This window comes from Lissotriton helveticus, chromosome 5_1 (genome assembly GCF_964261635.1).
Source record: "Lissotriton helveticus chromosome 5_1, aLisHel1.1, whole genome shotgun sequence".
Classification (NCBI taxonomy): Eukaryota; Metazoa; Chordata; class Amphibia; order Caudata; family Salamandridae; genus Lissotriton; species Lissotriton helveticus.
In genome coordinates, this window is record NC_136065.1 from 131,720,415 (window position 1) to 131,739,300 (window position 18,886).

Here is an 18,886-nt window from a genome sequence, read left to right on the forward strand (position 1 = left end):
TTTTACCCCTACGCTATCCAACGCTTTCCTTACTGTTGCACTCTCTGGAGTGGGAATAGTCATTTTTACCCCTACGCTATCCAACGCTTTCCCTACTGTTGCACTCTCTGGAGTGGGAATAGCAATGTTTACCGCTATGCTATTCAACGCTTTTCCTACTGTTGCACTGTCTGGAGTGGGAATAGTAATTTTTACCCTCCCGCTATCCAACGCTTTCCCTACTGTTGCACTCTCTGGAGTGGGAATAGTAATTTTTAACCTCCCGCTATCCAACGCTTTCTCTACTGTTGCACTTTCTGGAGTGGGAATAGTAATTTTTACCCTCCCGCTATCCAACGCTATCCCTACTGTTGCACTCACTGGAGTGAGAATAGTAATTTTTACCCTCCCGTTATCCAACGCTTTCCCTACTGTTGCACTCACTGGAGTGGGAATAGTAATTTTTACCCTCACACTATCCAACGCTTTCCCTACTGTTTTACTCACTGGAGTGGGAATAGTAATTTTTACCCCTACGCTATCCAACGCTTTCCCTACTGTTGCACTCACTGGAGTGGGAATAGTAATTTTTACCCCTACGCGATCCAGCATTTTCTCTACTGTTTCACTCACTGGAGTGGTAATAGTAAATGTTACCCTCCCGTTATCCTAGGGTAAAAATATTGTATATTTTTTATTATTATTATGTTAATATATATATATATATGTATTAAAAAATAAAATTGTATGTTTTTTTTATAACTTAAATTGATTATTAATAATTGTAAGGTTATTTAAGTATTTTTAAGTATGTTTTAGTTAATTATATTTATTTTTTAATTAATTTTAAATTACTTTTAAGACATGTAAAACAAATCAATATTTTGACTAACTATATTTTTTAAAACGATAGATTTGATTCGATATTTTTGTACTTACCTGTTTGTAGATAGGAATTTGATATTTCTGCATTCCATATTTTTTCTTCGATATTTTGGTAATTCTATATTTGTGTATTCGATATTATGTCAGTGGTCCCTGGTAGTCCGTGCCAAGGGGAGGAGGACACACTTAGAAGCTGACCTATTGGAGACTGAGGGAATAGAAGAGAAGACATGTTTTGGTGGCTTTGAGGAGAGGCAGATTCCACGTAGCATCTGGAAGAGAAAAAGAGCACATATTGAAGGAACAGGAAAGAGGTTAAACATATGGTAGGTGATATATTGGATATATGGGTAGATCAGGCATGCAAGCTGTGATTTGAGAGTTTGGGACAGGCCCCGTGGAGATACAACAGGTCAAATATGTCTGTTGGGAGGTGTGCTACTGCTCCACATGTCTTGGGTCCAAATGATCAAAAAGGTCTAAAGCACTTCCAGTTGATGCTTATTGACAAAAATATGTATATACTAATGTGGACCAACTTCATACGCGTATGAAAGGTGAGATCATCTTTTGGAAGTCAGAAAACAAATAGCACAAGAACAAAAAAGCATGACTGTCCACTGGTTGTAGGTGCTCCACTCACCTTTAATTAACATCACAAAGCAGTCTCCTGCTCCTAACTGCTGACAGTATGCTCCTCGTGGCAGTTAAGAAAGAAAAATTCAACCTACTAACATTTTTCTTTGCCTTTTTATTTACCACTAGGCAGAATGTTAATTATTAGCCACCATACAGCCACATTGTTCTTTCCTTAGTAATCACGAACTTGAAACCTATGCCTCTCTTGCAATTCCTCCTGCAGTTGGAGGATGGAGTCCCAAGAACACAGCCTGTAACGTGGAGCGCTACAGTCCTCTGTCGCATGAATGGAAGGTGGTGGCGCCCGTCCAAAGGCAGCGTTGCGGTGCTGGTGTGGCTACCTTGGGAAACTTCATCTACACAGTGGGTGGCCAGGATGGTACCTCCTGCCTCAGCAGCGTGGAAAGGTAGTATCTGGCCTACAATGAAAACTGATTTCCTGGAAACCTATTATTCTTTGATTTGTGGCTTTGTGACTATAGATTTTAGGGTTTTTATGTAAACTTCTTTGAAGCTATATAACTAGGGGACTCAAGTGAGCTGTGTGGAATCACTGGCTTTGTCATTGGTTGAGCAAAAAGGAAAAGCAGTCTCTGTGCTTCAGAAACAGAGTTTAGCCTCAGCACCATATTATTCCTGCAGCAGGTGATACTTGCATTGGAACGCGGTTCCACATGAATGGTCCACCATTGAGAGGTTTAATTAGGTGCTCCCTGGATTCAAAGTGCCCAGTGCTTCTAGACTTGTCAGAAATGTATCAGGACCCGAGTAAACAAACACTGGCCCACTTCTTCAATTTATGCCAGGTGTCGCGGGCACCTGATTCAAAACATAAATGTCGGGCTGGACTGTTCCCATTGGGGGCAGGATCAAGACTGATTTGCATATGGCTGGGTCCAAACTGGAATGGCATGGTGAGCAAAAAAACGATGGATTTAGGCCCAGATCTCTGAACTGGGGTGAATGTATGACATTGTTCTGCATTATGTCCATAAATTGTTCTTTTTACAAGGAAAGAGCACGGGCACTCCTTGGTTTCTGCACACCATCTAGCACTATCTAGTGGCATTTGGATGTTAACTTCATCATCAATATTAATAAAATATCCAATCTTGCTTTATACATTTATAAATATTTCTTGAATCAGGAATGTGGGGCCCTGTAAAAGTGCATGGCATAATAGGGCCCTGCCATCTCCTCTTGTGGTGCCCCTGATTCTGTGCCACCCCCCCCCCTCCATTGCCCACAGCTCTTCTGAGCTGCGATAGCAAGCATTCCCTTCATCATCTTTTCCCAGTTTTCTCGTCAGCTGCTGCATCACTGTCATTCCTTTCCTTTCCTGCACATCACATTACCTTGTGCCACATTTTGCATATCACCTTTTGCTCCACTGGTGCACATCACCTTGTACCCGGTACTGCACATGCTTATGCCTGTTTTTTGTGATTGTTAGTCTATGTGCATTCGTGTCTGTATGTTTTTTGATCTGTCTGCACGGCTGACTGCTGTGTTGCCAACTTTGTGGAAACGGGTGTTGAGTGTCTGTTCATCTTTGTCTATGCAAACACTTATATATTTGTTGTGCTTCTGCTTACCTGCACCATACAAAAGCCAAACGTCTTGGCTTTGTCAGTGCTTGTTGTGTGCCTTGGCGGATGCACATTTCAAGTCTTGCTAAGCAGACTGCCGTGGCAATGACTCCAGTCGGTATGCTGCAGGCGCGGCGCTGTCAGTGTGGGTAAGTTTAGATGCTCAGGCCCCCGGCTGGAATGTCACAGGGAGGCCCGCCACATCGCTGCTGGTGTGTACCTCATTAATCAGTAAGACGAGAAGGGGCAGACAGGATTGATGAAGGCCAGTTTGTCCTGTCCCTGGGCCGGTTCCAAGCTGCTTTGTTCCCTTTGATGGTTCATCTGCTGCTGGATGGTGTGCGCCTGGCAGTGGGCAGGTTTTCCACTTGTAATTTATCTTTCTAATTATGTATTTCGGATAGGGTCTCATATGCCACATCATTATATTTCATGGTATTCCTGGCATTAGACCAACATTCAATCTATTAGATCACTTGGTCAGTTGTTGGGCATGGCAGTCATAGAGAAAGGCGAACAAATGAAAGATAACTTCTATAAAACTAATTTAAATGCAAGCGGTATCTTGGACTATGGCACCCATCCATAAATGTTTTTTGGTTTTTTTGCAAGGTCTGCGATGGTGCTCCACTGGCTTGTTAGGTCTCACCTATGCTGTCTATTGCTTGAAATATTGTGAGCTTACCAAGACATGCAGGTGTTTGGAGCCTAATTCTAATCCTTGGTTAGCTTTTCGGTCCTGGAACCTAACCAAGCAGGTTTCCGTCCGGGCCACTCAACTGAGGCGGTGATTTTAGCGGTGCAGGACACTCTCAGGGCCAATGCAGATGCAGACGTACAGCAGGCTCTGATACTGCTCGACTTGTCGGCCGCGTTCGACACGGTTGATTATAACATCTTACTCAACCGTGTCGAGCAGGCCGGCCTTAGGGGCTCTGCTCTGAGGTGGATCGCATCTTTTATTGATGGCCGAACCCAAGCAGTACAACTGGGAACATTCACGGCTACCAGACATCACTCCATTTGTGGGGTCCCGCAGGGCTCATCACTCTCCCCCCTGCTATTTAACTTGTATCTCCGTCCCCTTTTATTTTCTCTCAAAAAATTCAAAGTCACAGCGTATAATTACGCTGATGACTTACAACTGGTATTCACTCTCAATACACCTGATGCGGCGACTGAATTTCAGAAGACCATGAGGCATATCCAAGGCTGGATGAATGATAACCACCTTAAGCTGAACCCGGGCAAGACGGAACTACTCTTGCCCGGGAAAAGCGAACCCAGCTGGGGCCCCCATTTCTGGCCCACCGATATGGGAACTCCTCCTGTCAGCTCCGCCTCAGTAAAAAGCTTGGGGGTCACTTTAAGATCAGATCTGTCGTTGCACTCTCAGGTAGGTGCAGTGGTGTCAGCAAGTTTTTTTCAGCTCCGTAAAATAAAAAAAATTGCTCAGTTCCTCACACATTCTGCCCTCATTCAAGTCACTATAGCCCTGGTTCTGTCCCGTCTAGATTTTTCAAACAGCATTTATTTAGGCTTACCATTGGGACTCTTGAGAAGACTCCAATTGGTCCAGAACCAAGCAGCCAGACTCATAACTAAACAACCCAAGAGGCACTCAATTAAATCAGGCATGAAGGAGCTACACTGGTTACCTGTGGCCCAGAGAATAGCTTTTAAAACCTGCTGTATAACCTTCAGAGCCTTAAACAACTGTGGACCAATTTTTATTAAAAATCTAGTGACAAAATATGTCCCCACACGACCTCTCCGATCTGCCTGGAAAACACTAGTGGTGGTGTCTCGATTTAAAAGGAAACGACAAGGGGGCAGCTGCTTTCATCACCTCGCTGCCACCCTCTGGAATTCGTTACCTCTACCACTCAGACATAGTAAAGATCTGCTCACGTTTAGACATGCCTTGAAGACCTGGCTGTTTGAGCAAGCCTATTTATAGTAGTTTTCACAGCAACATGTATCATTTCTTCCTCCCGATAGCGCCATGAAGCCCACGGGCGTACGAGCGCTTTAAAAATTGCATATAACATAACATAACATTTGTGTTTCTTATTCATGTCCCAGTTTGTCAATCTTGTGTTTGTCCCCCATGGAGCATTGTTTCTTTTCAAATCACTTTTGATTGACTGGCGTCTATGCTTCCACTGAGTGTTTTTCAAACAGTACTTTTTTCTTTTCGGTTAAGCACTCCAAAGAGATTGCATGTGTTTTCCAGTTGTCTTTCTCATATGTACTTCTCTCCCCTGCATTCCATGTTGCCCTCCCTTGTCCGTGTACTTCTCACTCCCCTCTCCATCTTGCTTTGCTCTCCCAAGTCCTCCTTTCTTGTCTCTTGCTTCTCCTTCCCACCACCTTACTAGTCCCCCTTTGCCTGGTCACCAATGTGCTTCCCCGCCAACTTCTATGTTCATGTTTTTCCAGCTGTCTCCCTCAAGCGCGTCTCTCCCGTGCACTCTGTGTTGTTCTCTGTCGTCCGTGCACTTCTCATCGGCCCCTTCCATGTTGCGCTCACCTTTGTGTACAGCCCCACTCCTTTCTGTGTGCTTCTCACCCATCCGCTTCCATGTTCCTCTCTCGTCTATTGCCTCTTCTCCCCACCCTGTCCTCCATGTTGCTTCCCCCTCCCAGCTCTGTTGCCCCTTGCTTCTGCTTCCCTCTGTAGTACTACTACAGCTTTCACCTGCTCTCCTATGTGCCTCCTCCACCTGCTCTACATTGCACATTGTATGTCGCTTCTCCGCTCCTCCACCCGTGCCCTCTGTATAGCTGTGGCCTCCCGATGTTGGTTTATTTATGTATTCATTTAATGCAGTTTAATATAGCGAGGACCTTACCCAAAGATGTCAGAGCGCTTTACTATAGAACCAAGTTTTTGGCCCTGTCCACCTCCTCCTGTTGCTTCCTCCAAGTGTTGCCCCCTCCCCGCATCACTCGGTACGTGCCCCTACAAAACGATGCATGTGACCGCTTCAAATTCCTTTTAAGGTCTCGGCTAGCGTAAGGCTGCGCACATGCGCAGTCTCGCTGGCGAAATTTAATGAGATAGAGGTATTTTCACTAGCGAGGTGAAGCCCCGCACCTCTTTTCCATTGGCTGGCGTCACCGTTCATGCTAAACGGTGGCCAGCCATTGGAGAAGGGGTCCCAGTGATGTACTTCTTTCTCTTTAAGCCCCGTCTTTTTCAGACTGGGTTCCTTGACTTACTGCTGTGGTAATAGCTTTCTTATCTTCTTTAGGGAGCCATCTGTTTCGCCCCATAAAGAAGATAAGAAAGCTTTTACCATAAACGTAAGTCAGGCCAAGCCAGTCTCAAAGGGACGGCAGAAAGAGAGGAAACTGTCTGTTATGGCGAGCGCTTGTTTCCTCCAGCGAGAGAGAAACTTCAGAGCCCGAATACCCTAATTCCCTTAATATTTGGTATGTATCCCATGTGACAGTGTACCCCCGCACCGGTACTGCACTCAGTGCATGATATATTTGTTTAATTGCAAAAACAACAATACTTTTGGGCCGCGCTACTAGCGTAACAACACGGAGTGGTGCCCAGGAAGCGGTGGCCATGTATTATTCACCAAGAAGGGAGGCGTGAATTATTCAGGATGCCCACACGGGTGGTGCCAGGAGGAGGCCTCCTCACCGTCCGTGGACCGAGGCGGAGTGCAGATGCCAGCCGGGGCATCTGGTGTCACTGAGAGGTCGTCCCAGCGCCCAATCTGCACCCTCTAGGCGCCATGTGTGAAGCGCGGCAGAGGGCTTGCCTTGGGAGGGGAACCCCACGCCAACCGGTTCCCCAGGCCAGCTGCTCTCTCTCCTCAGCAACCCGCCCACCGGGGAACACCCCACCCAGACTGTCAGACATAGAAGGGGGTATACAGGGTGTGGGTCTGAGGATTAGATATTCTGTTGAACCACTGCAAGAGGCCGTACATCTTTATTATCCTTAGTCGTTTTCTCAACATAAATGCGCTGCTGCACCATCTTTTAGCAACCTATGTATGACGTGTGATGGACCGACAGCTCACTCTGTTCACTGTGCATGGCCTTTGGCTCTAGGTAGCGGGGATCGGCACCATGGCCTGGCCTGAAAGCTAGGCCTTGCCCTAACCCTCAGTAGGCGGCCAACCCACTATGGACACAACCTGGGACATGATAGAGTGGGAAGACTAACATTATGGAGATCGTACAGAGGGCGCTCGTGAAATGACGCCCTGCAAAGACAGGCTGTTCACTGTACGGTAAGTATATTTCAGTGTTGCAAGAAAGATGATGGAAATGAGTTCTTGCCATACATTCTCTTTACAACTATAATCATATAATCTGTGTCCTGCATGGTCAAAAGTTAAATAAAGTGGAATAAAGGAATGCCCTAAGACTTCTGGTATATTTTGCTATAAGTTTTAAGATGACCATCTAGATGAACACCCTTTAAATTGCACGTTCAGCCCATGTGAACATTCATCTCTCGGATTACTCCAGTTGGTGGATGAGGTTACTTTGGAAGCAGGATATTTAGCATTCCCATAATTCCCCCTCTTTGCACATAAAGTTGAAGCAGTATCTGACGGGAGTTTGACCACATCTGGCAAAACCACTCCTGGGAGGGAACAGTATATATTACACGTTATTGGGTCACTGCACAGATACATTCCAAATCATTTTGAGGCAGGAGGAAACTATATTTTTGATTTACTTGAGACCTATGAGAGAATCCGCTGTTGCAAGGGATCGCCCAGAATGCTGTCCGCGGGGGGGGAGGGGGGATATGTAGTGCTGCTGAAGACCGAGGAGGTCGGGTTGTATGCGGGAGGGATGGTAAAAGGTGGGGGTGGGAGTTGACGCATATTTGTAGAGCTGTATTTTTTTATGAAGTGCTGCGCTTCATGCAGCCTCCTCCAGGGCACTCGATAAAGTTGGTAGGATTCACTTACTTTTGCTGATATTTTGTAGATGTTCGGCGAGGTTCTCGAGTGGGGGGGGGGGGTTTGGGAAGGCTGCTAATTAAGAGGGAAGCGGCCGCACACAGGGATGTGAGAAAGAGCCCATCCTTCCCCAACTGGTGGGAACTATGGATACCGTAGAATGATTGAGAAGTAGCTGTGATTGCCATGGGTGGGAATGTAATGTCTTAGCACCTCTGTGGTTGCAAGAAAGGTTCAATAAGGGAGAGTCATAGGGTCAGGCGAGGCTGTGGGCGCCGCCTGTTGAGCCTCTGAGTTGACCCAAAACAGATGCTGGGCAGGCGTTAGGACCCGGGTCGCCCACCGAGCCTCGTACAGACTCATCCTCAGCTCACCAAATAGGGAAGTGCAGGCCTCTGACTCAGAGCCAGTCAGTGCTTATGAAGATGAAGCCGAGAATTAGCATGGATTAGCATAGGTAGGGAGCACCCCGGCAGGCGGAGCAGCTATATTGGGAAGCTGGCACTACGGAGAGAAGTTTTGGTCTCAGTTGTGTACTTTCTTTGGAGGCTCCTGTGAGTCAGATCATTGACCGAGGATGAGCGGAAAGGAGCCCCCCCGGAACTCCAATGGAGAAATACAAGCTAGTGGTGGTGGGCGGAGGAGGGGTGGGCAAGAGCGCACTCACCATCCAGTTCATCCAGGTGAGTCGAGGGTGGGGCCCGGGGTCTGGCATGTGCACGAGGATGATCCAGTGCATGCTGTTGCTTGCAGTTCTTTTGAGCCAGGCGGGTGCTCGCAGGCATGTGCCTTGCGGACTCTTTATGAAAAGCTGCCTGCTGGTCACTCCCTGCCCCTTGCCTGCTTCAACTGCACCTCCCCTTTGTATGCTGAGTCCTACCAACAATGTGCCCGCTGGGGTTTCTCACTTTCCAGCGCTGTCGATTAAATAAGCCTGCTAGGTCCTCCCCGGAATGTACATGGAAGGGCTCTCCCTGGAATATGTCTGCTGAGATCCTCCCTGGAATATGCCTACTGGTGCCCACCACCCGAATGTGCCGGTAGAGGCCCTCCCTGATATGTGATTGCTAGGGGCCTCCCTGCAATGTGTCTGATGGTGGCCTTGCTGGAATGGGCCTGCAGAGCCCTCCCTGGAATGTAGTTTTAGGACCCTCCCAGGAATGTCTGGTGGGGCCGTCCTTGGAATGTGGCTGCTGAGAAATGTTGTTGTTAGGGTCCTCCAGCAATGTCGGATGGTGAGTGTGCCTGCAGTGTGCGAGAGAGACAGCAGTGAGAGATTAAGCTATTGGCATTGTAAATGACAATGCCATTTATTTATCTGTTTTCAAAACCAACATATAAATACAAATTTTCTCATTAACAATGCCAATAGCTCTAACGTTTGCAAAGGCAAGACCGTTGCATTGTAAATGCTTGTTTTATTCTTTAGCTATGCTTCACAGCCTTATCAAATCTTTATAGCAAGGCTAAAAACCATTGGCAAAGACAGTAGGTCACAAAGGAAATACCTATTGGCATTGCCATTGCTTGTTTTTTCTCAGGTCTACTTTTTCACAGAAAATTGCACTTAGTGCCACAGAAGGTAGAGGTTCTACAGTCACAGTGCTGTCTAAGAGACAGGTTGTTAGCAAGGCCAATGGTGCACAACGGCGCCAGCACACAGTTGTCTTACAGTACCACCAACCATGGCCACAACAGAGTGCAAAGTCGAAGCAAATGGCTTCAAACAAGGTCTGCTGTTTGCGTAACTAGAGTGCTGAAATAGGAACATGCAATTTTGCTTTGGGCTCTGAAAACTCTTGCTCTGGATTTGGCTTTAGGCCTCATATTTGAAGCTTGTCCAGAGACTTAAAATCACAGGAAGTGAGTGCTGAGAAATGGGATGTTTCTCTTCATTTCTGGGAATGAATGTGCTCATTTAAAGTACACAAGACATTGAAAATACTCTTAAATTGGTGAAGGCCAAGCCTTTATTTCACCAAAATCATGCTAGCAACGGAAGTGGCACTACGCATCCTTTAATCCTTGACTGCATCATAGAATGTTAGACCACAAGACATTCGACCTTGGTGAAAGGCCATGGATGCAACAACTCAAGACTGGTCCAACTAGAAAAAGCTAAAGGGGTGCTTAACTTCAAATTGTGAGTATACAGATAGGTTCAATCATAAGGAAATCTAAAGTCCCCCACGTGGTTGCAAGCAGCCTGATATGGTTAGTGACTGCTCAGTCCATTACATTGCCATAAGGCCCTGTAGAGTGACCTCTAGGAGCAGCTTGAAGGATATGACTCAAAGAATAGTGCAATTTTGGACAAATACATCAAACATTATTCCAATAGAAGGTTAGTCTCGAGATGCGTTGAGCAGCTCTACTGTATTTAAGATCCCTGTCCTTGAGATAAGACAGGCCAGGGCATAGGGTAGCAGTAGGGTGGGTCATAAACCAACGTCAAAGCAGGGATCTGACAGCTTCTGAAACCCTGATGAAGAGAGCGGATGCTTCTGAGGTATTCGGGCAAAATATCGAGTTAAAAATATTGAGTTGCAAAATATTTAGTTTTTAATATCGTGACACAGAAATATTGTGTGCAAACATATCGTTGAAAAATATATTGATTTTCTTAAGGTAAGAAATATCGTTTTTGAAGTTTTTTCAGGTTAAAATAATATTTGAATTGTATTTGTTTTATATTTGTGTAATTATAGTTAATGTGTTTAAACATAGTTTGTAATATTAAGTTATTTATATGTTTTATTTATTTGTAAAATAGTAATTTATAGCGTTGTAACAGGTTGTGAGCGGTGTAGTGACACAGGGTGGGCAGTTAATTATGTATAATTAATGTATAACTTTTGTTAAATTATTATGAATTATTTATTTTAATATTAAGTATGTATATTGTGTAAATATTATTTTTGAAGACATATTTTAGGTGTGGGTTGTCAGGTTTGTATAATAATAGGGTGGGAAGTTAATTTAATAATAATTGCGCAATTGTTCATAAATTATGAATTAACTAATTGTTAGTTTATTATGTAAATTGTTTAACTATTATAATTTTAAAATTTATATATTAGGTGTACATTGTTAGTTTTGTAGGGGTATAGGGTAGGAAGTTGAATTAATAATAATTGATTAATTATAACTTATGTATTTATTAATTGTTAATTAGTTATGTAAATGGTGTAATTATTATATTTTTTAAATTTTGATATGTGTTGAATGTACATTGCTAGGTATGTGGGAATATAGTGTAAGGATTTTTATGAAATATTTATTAAATAACATTTTTTTTATGTTAATTATTTAAACATATTATAATTATTTTAATAGTTTCATAATTTTATTAAATTAAGGCTTGTATTAAAATAAGGTAGGTGTTTGAACTGAAGTACTTTCTCTACTGTTGCACAAACTGGATTCGGAATAGTAAATGTTACCCCTTCTGAGTCCAACGCTTTCCCTACTGTTTCACATATATATATGTTAATATTATTAAATGTAATAAAAATTGTAAATTAGAATATAAATTACAATTATTATTTTGATAATAGTGTTACATTTTATATGTATGAATATACAAACCTACACATAACCGTGTTTGTGTTTCTTTAAATAGGTATATATTTATATATTTTTTACATTATTTAAATACATTTAATTTACATTATATTACTGTTACGTGTTAATATATATAATGTTTACTATGTTTAACTAAATACGTTTAAAAAACGATATTTTTGTATACATTGTACGATATTAGTGTAAAACAATATTTTTTTCTCGATATTTTTGTAATTTACATTATTGGTTTAGGAAAACTATATTTTTGTGCTCAATTTTTTGTCAGGCCATGCCTTGTGAGTTGTGTGACGTCTTGTCTGGCTCCAGACAGCCTGGGACCGTGTGCAGATGAAGCCTGTTGTACATATAATGCAACAAGGTTTGATTTATGAAGTAGCACTGCGGCTCGCTCTTTCCAAGACACCAGAGCTTAATTACTTGGCTTTGAAGTATTTATATGATGAAGAAGTCTGCACTGCACCACATCCAGCCACTCAGCACTCAAAAGACATGTGTGTTTGTGGTGGTGGTGGAGAGGGAGAGGGGAATGGGAAGGGAGGTAGGCGCTGGTCTGAGGGCACTGGAGAAATAGATAAGATTGTAAAGTGAACTACCAACATGCTTAGCTGGTTGGTATGCCTGTCCATGAAGTCATGTAGGAGGCACATGCAGACAGAGGGTCCTATTCACAAACTCCATTTAGTAGTATGTTTATAGTACTTCTACTAAAATACTATTCATACACCTACAAGTGCATATCCCCAACTCTACATCTTTATCTTTTTAATGGGGCGATCCTCATGCAAGTAAGTTGACTACTTGGCCAGGATTATGATGTTGGTCGGAGTTGCCTCTGACTGACATCATCGCGGATTCGGGACCGATTGACCGCCGGTGGTCCTGACCGTATAATTGCGATGTGACCGCACATGCTGCGGTCGCATACTCCCATTTTCCTTTGGGAGCTTGGGCTGGGGCTGTAAACAGGCCAAAGCACAAGTTTCCATATAGAAATGGGAGTTGTGCAAATTGCTATACTGTGTGGGAGGCACCTCATGGTGCCTGCCACACAGTACAAGGATTTACAGGGGGGGCACCTCGGCCCCCAACTGAAGTCCTCAGGTAGATGGGGGCCCTGCTAGGGACCCCCAAATTTGCTTTTTGATAGGATTTTCATGTCAAAAAGCCCAGCATGAAAACCATGTCAGAAACCGACATTGTAATCCCGGCGGCATAATACGCCGACCTATAGGGATTATGTAAATGTAAATGTAAATGTAAATGTAGTATACTTGTAAAGCGCACAGCTGCCCCAGCAACGGGGCGTCCCGGCGCTGTATAACTCTGGGGAACCCATCCTGGCTTTCCCTGTGGGATGGTCCCTTGCTGGGAGTCCCCAAGGTGGAGCCAGGCATCCCCGGAATTGGTGGGGCCGATGTGGAGATTAGGCAAGCTAATGCCCAGAGTTGCCGAGTGGAACCCCTGATTAGAGTAAGCACCGAAGCGAGAATTATCAAGTCTGCTGACCAAGGTCCACGACCCTGCCGCGTCGGGAATTGAACCCTGGTCCCGGGCTGACTTCTGCTCTCAGGCCTGCTGCCTCTAACCAGTGAGCCACACTACTCCACACTGTACTGTATTGGTTCCAACTGGAGCCAGTCGGAATTACTGGCGGGGTTAACTTTTGACTGCCTACATTGTAATTAGGCAGTCTGAAGTGATACTATTGATGTAGGTCGGAAAGCCTCCGACCACAGGTCGGTGGCTTTCCAACCAACATCGAAATAGGGCCCTTATATTAAATATCAGCAAGACGAGGGGAGTGGTTGGAAAATGGGGCGCTCTAACTTCAAAGTAGGTAAGGTTTGAGGAGGCATAAGGATGGGTTAAGGGGGGTCTAGGGAGATTTTGGTGGGAACTTGCGCACAAAATAATAACCCACACACAAAAAGAGTAGGGCAATTTATAAAATAATATGTGGCAGTGCCCAAAGCTCTGTTTAGAAGCCCTTGGCTGGCACCGGTGCATTGAATACAGAGGCTCTATAATCTTGAATACACCTCATGCCTCTCTAATCGACTACCAGACACTCTCTACCAATTTATCTCACTCTTGCAGGTTCCTGCTTTTCACCTTTGTGATGATTTTTCCTTCTTTCACTTTCTCCTTTTTTCCCCTTTATGTAGTTTTCCTCTTGTGCTCTCAGGAAATGTAAAGAAAATTATGAGGAAAAATAAGTGCTTGTACACCAAAAATGATAGCTGAAGGGCCCCAGCAGCAACCACTGGCTCAAAGTAAGCACTTTAGTAAGCCCGTTGCAATACAGAAACAACAATTGTAAAGTCAATTCATCAAAAAATACCCAATTCAGTAGTAAATGTAGTCTAGCTCAGAGATGACACAAGTGCAACAACACGCATGGCCAGCCACTCATACTGTAACACCCTTATGTGGAAAATAATGAAGTTAGGGTGTAAAATAAAACCACATATGAAAGAATGTCAAATTAAATTATTTAAACTGTTTAAAAATATAAGTACATATATTTTTATCTTTAAAAATGTATCTAAAAATAAAACATTCATTATTTTAGTTGAAACTATTTGTAAAATCTTTTTTCAATTTAAAAATAAATGTAACATTAATTTTCATTAAACTATAATTAAATTACTTTTAATTAATTATATACTTCACTTTTAAGATGTATTAATACATAATAAAAATATATTTTTTTACTTTTTGTGGGATTTTTTAATTTCTACTTCAGAATAATATTTTTAATTAATTTAGTATGGTTAAATTAATTAAATATGTAATTCAATATGAAGTCAATAGTTCTTTAGCATTTTTTTATGTGTTTTACATTTAAAATAAATAGATACAATTATTTAACATCAAATTATTTCTTAATAAACGTTTTTACTTTTCCTTATACTTTACCATAAGGAGAACTCCACCAATGAAAAAAAAAACAGTCGACCTCTTAATCTAAAGAGGGCGAACGGTGTACCTCCAACACCTTTTGCTCTTTAGGGCAATCTAACACTAACCAAGTACATTTTTCTCCATGTGCGTAATCCTGGTGGTTCACTCGACTCAACATAGGGCAGGCAGACTGAGAGTTTTGTGGACAAGGTACTCCATTGCCATTGTAACTGAGTTTTCTGTCCTCCAGACTTCTAACTGGGACCTTAATCATTGCAGCTCAACAAGAAAGGACTCCTCACCGATGACTTTGGTTGGTCCAGATTTAGCCGTTTTTTCTTTTCATACTCTTACCTAATTTCCACTCACTTTTGATTTAATTAATGTACAATGTGCTTACTAAATGAGCCTTTCTTTTACAAAGTATTTTTGTTTCTACTTGCACTTAAAGGTACAATCCCAAGACAAACGAATGGAGACATGATGTGGCTCCATTGAGCGGAGGTCGGAGTGATGTTGGAGTGGCCGTGATGGGAGGATACCTGTACTGTCTAGGCGGCCATGATGGAGTAACCTGCGTCAGCACTGTGGAACGGTACAGTAACAATTGATGTAAAAAATCTGCAATGAGCCAAAGGCAGACAGCTTGGGATAAGGGGGATGCAATCAGTGAATAACGTCTCTGGGTGATTATATCAGGCAATGGCTAACGATGGACGCTTGTAAATGGCGATGTCTCAGGTTGGGAGCTTGTAAAGGGCTGTGACTATAAACGGCTACTTGTAAAGTCCGATGGTTGAGGACAAGTGCTTGTAAATTGCAATGATTTAAAATGGGTGTAGGAAAAGTGTGATGGCTAAAGATGGCAACCTGTAAAGGTCGATGGCTGAGGATTGGTGCTTGTAAAGGGCAAATGCTAAAGATGAGGGCTTGTGAAGGGAAATGGCAGATGATGGGTGCTTGTAAAGGGCAATGGCTAAACATGGGTGCTTGTAAAGGTTATGACTTAGGGCCCTATTATGATGCCATTTGAATGAACATCAGGCCACCATCGCTGCGGGCAGGTGACCACCCGACAAGATGTTAGTGGTTCCGCCTGCTCCATCATTACACATGGGTTGCATCACATGCCATAGTAGATAAAGTCACTTTTCAAACATCCATGTGCCGAGTGCAGGCCCCTTGTGGTACCTGGCACAAGGTGCATGGATGTTCGGGGGGGGGCAACACATGTGCCCCCCCTGGCCACTTAGCGATGGCCCGCAGGGGGCCCTGTTTGGGGCCCATAAGTCCCATTGCTACAGCCTTTTCATGGCGGTGAGACTGCCATGAAAAGGCAGGGGAAACAGACATCCTAATCCCTAGGGAGGCCCTACTCATGGGTGCTTATAAAGGCTGATAGTTGAGGATGGGTGCTTGTAAACGGTTATAAGTAAAATTCGGTGCTTGTAAAGGATGATGGCTGAGGATGGGTGCTTTCAAAAGGTTATGATCAAAAGTGGGTGCTTGTAAAGGATGATGGCTGAGGATGGGTGCTTTCAAAAGGTTATGATCAAAAGTGGGTGCTTGTAAAGGGTGGTGGCTGAGGATGGGTGCTTCCAAAAGGTTATGACTAAAAGTGGGTGCTTGTAAAGGGTGGTGGCTCAGGAAGGGTGTTTGTAAAGGCAGATGGCTGAGGCTGGATGCTTGTCAATTGTGAGCAGTACAGATGAATGCTTGTCTAGTGTGATGGCTGAAGATAGGTCCTTGTAAAGGGCGAAGGCTAAAGATGAGTGCTTGTAAAGAGTGATGGCTGAGCATGGGTGCATGTAAATGGCGAGGGCTGAGGATGAATGCTTGTAAAGGGTGATAGCTGAGGATGGGTGCTTACGTTTTTCGGACTAAAGGAGAGTCCGTCTAGAACGATAGTGGCTGAGGAAGGGTGCTTGTAAAGGGTGAGCTCTGAAGATGAGTGCTTGTAAATGGTTAGGGTTGAGGATGAATTATTTTAAAGGACGATAGCTGAGGATGGGTGCTTGCGAAGGGTGAGTGCTGAAGATGAGTGCTTTTAAAGAGCGAGGGCGGAGGAAGGGTGCTTTCAAGGGACGATAGCTAAGGATGGGTGCTCGCGAAGAGTGGTGACTAAACATTAGTGGCTTATAAAGGACAATGACAGAGGACTGCTCCAGTGCCATCTTGAGGATCTGGGGGACCAGGGCCCAGACATATTTTGGGGGTCTCTTTACAGAACACATTTTTTTATTTTAATACCCATTTCCTGCTAACTGAAGCCCACGATTCCAAACAATACTAAATAATATGTTACACTTTAATGGGTCACATGCAAACAGTTGAAATATGAATCCCCAAATTCAGTAAGATGACACGTGGCAGAGAGACAGAGTCAGTTCAGTTCAAAATGCTTTATTCGGTTTGTCAAACATAACCATATAGCAGAACATGTACATTACATTTTTATCGATATAACTGATTAAAACCATCGTAATTACAAAACTGAAGGCAACTCATAAACACATAGAAATTGTAGTTCATTCCTTATGTGATGGGCGTATATTCCAAGCAAGTAACCTCGAATAACGTGTGTCATAATATTACAATTCACTACAATATGTGCAAATTTTCGCAATAAAGTGACAAGTGCAAAGCATTTTGTGCAAGTCTTGCTACGTCATTAAAGTGCGATAAACTACCCAAATCTCGTGTTAAACGAGGATGGCGCAATATCTAAGACGATTCTGTTACAGAAACATTTTCCTAGATAAAATTTATGTGCAAATTTTGCAATAAAGTGACAGGTGCAAAGCATTTTGTGCAAATCCCCAAATTCAGTAAGATGACACGTGGCAGAGTCAAAGGTACAGATAGGCAGAGAGGTTTAGATCGAGCAATAGAACAGACAGAGGTCATAAAGGGTATGTCTGGGTTTTGGGTACATGATAGCTGAATGTGGGGGTCTTGGGTGGAAGGGTTTAGTAACCTAGGAACCTGTCGCCATTGTGCCCGTCTAGGTTCAGCATGTATTAGACATCCCTGGAAACCTTTGATTGCTTGTTCATTTTCTATCCAATCAGGTACGATCCGGAGGAAAACAGATGGTTCAGGGTGGCTCCTATGAACAGTCGGCGCATGAAACTAGGAGCTGTGGTCTTGAATGGCTGCCTCTACGCTGTTGGAGGCTCGGACGGCAGATCGGCGCTAAACTCGGGTAAGAAATGCTTACTTCACTGTCTCCATAGCAGGTACTTTAAAGCGTCTTCAAGGCACACCTGCCACGATCTGGAATGCCAGAAACCGGTCCTCGGAAGCCTGTTTCCGGTCCAGGGAAGACACGGCTTGGCAGTTCGGGCTGGACTGTTCCCATGAGCCACAGGGTCAGACTGATTTGCATATAGCCATGTCTGAACTGGGATGGCAGAGTGGGCTAAAGAACGGTGATGGATTAAACCCAGATCTTTTGACTGGGTGTGATTGATTCAGATGCTCCGTCCATCACCACCCCCCGGAACGGTTCTGTCACAAGCATGCAAGGGTTAATCCACCCCGGTCAAACAAACAACGGTTTCAGGCAATCGAATATATGACGTTACAACGCATGCAAGTACAATGCCTGCTTTTACAATGCAGTCTTTACATCACAATTACCATTACATTGCATGATTTTACAATGCATGCCATTACAACACATTTTTTTAAAATACCTTTACAACGCATTCCATTACAACGCATACCATTACAATGCATCCCATTACAACACATAATACTTTTAGGGTAACAGTAGGGTAAGTGTTGGATAGTGTAGGGGTAAAAAAGACTATTCCCACTCCACTAAATGCAACAGTAGGGTAAGTGTTGGATAGTGTAGGGGTAAAAAAGACTATTCCCACTCCAGTAAATGCAACAGTAGGGTAAGTGTTGGATAGTGTAGGGGTAAAAAGTACTATTCCCATGTACCCCAGTGCTGTTTTAGAACAAACATTCATTGATATGCTTCACTTAAATTCATTTTTAGGAATGTGCGAACCTCTGCATTTCTTTCAACAAATTCCATGAAAACATACAAACGTATTGTTAGACCTGTCAGCCAAAAGATGGGCTTCCACCTGGCTTTTTGCCTTCCTCCTCCATTTTTACTGATCTAGTTTTTGTTGGCCTTAGGACTCTGTGCACTTTACCACTGCTAACCAGTGCTAAAGTGTGTGTGATCACTCCTTAAAACATGGCAACATTGGCTTATACCCAACTGGCATACTTCATTTACTTGTAAGTCCCTACTAAAATGACACTACATGTGCCCAGGGCCTGGAAATTAAACACTACTAGTGTGTCTGCAGTACTGATTGTGCCACCCACTTAAGTAGTTGT

The 18,886-nt window shown here is 43.5% G+C and overlaps 1 protein-coding gene across 1 annotated transcript in view; it reads left to right on the top strand.

Annotated features, from left to right (window-relative positions):
• The window catches only part of LOC144753019 (uncharacterized), a 202,757-nt gene that overhangs the window by 96,747 nt on the left and 87,124 nt on the right, over positions 1-18,886 (top strand). Inside the window, exons 3-5 of the mRNA XM_078640824.1 lie at positions 1,727-1,910; positions 14,976-15,119; positions 17,596-17,729. Of these exons, the coding sequence (XP_078496950.1) occupies positions 1,727-1,910; positions 14,976-15,119; positions 17,596-17,729 (462 nt within the window). The remainder of the gene's footprint in view (positions 1-1,726; positions 1,911-14,975; positions 15,120-17,595; positions 17,730-18,886) is intronic.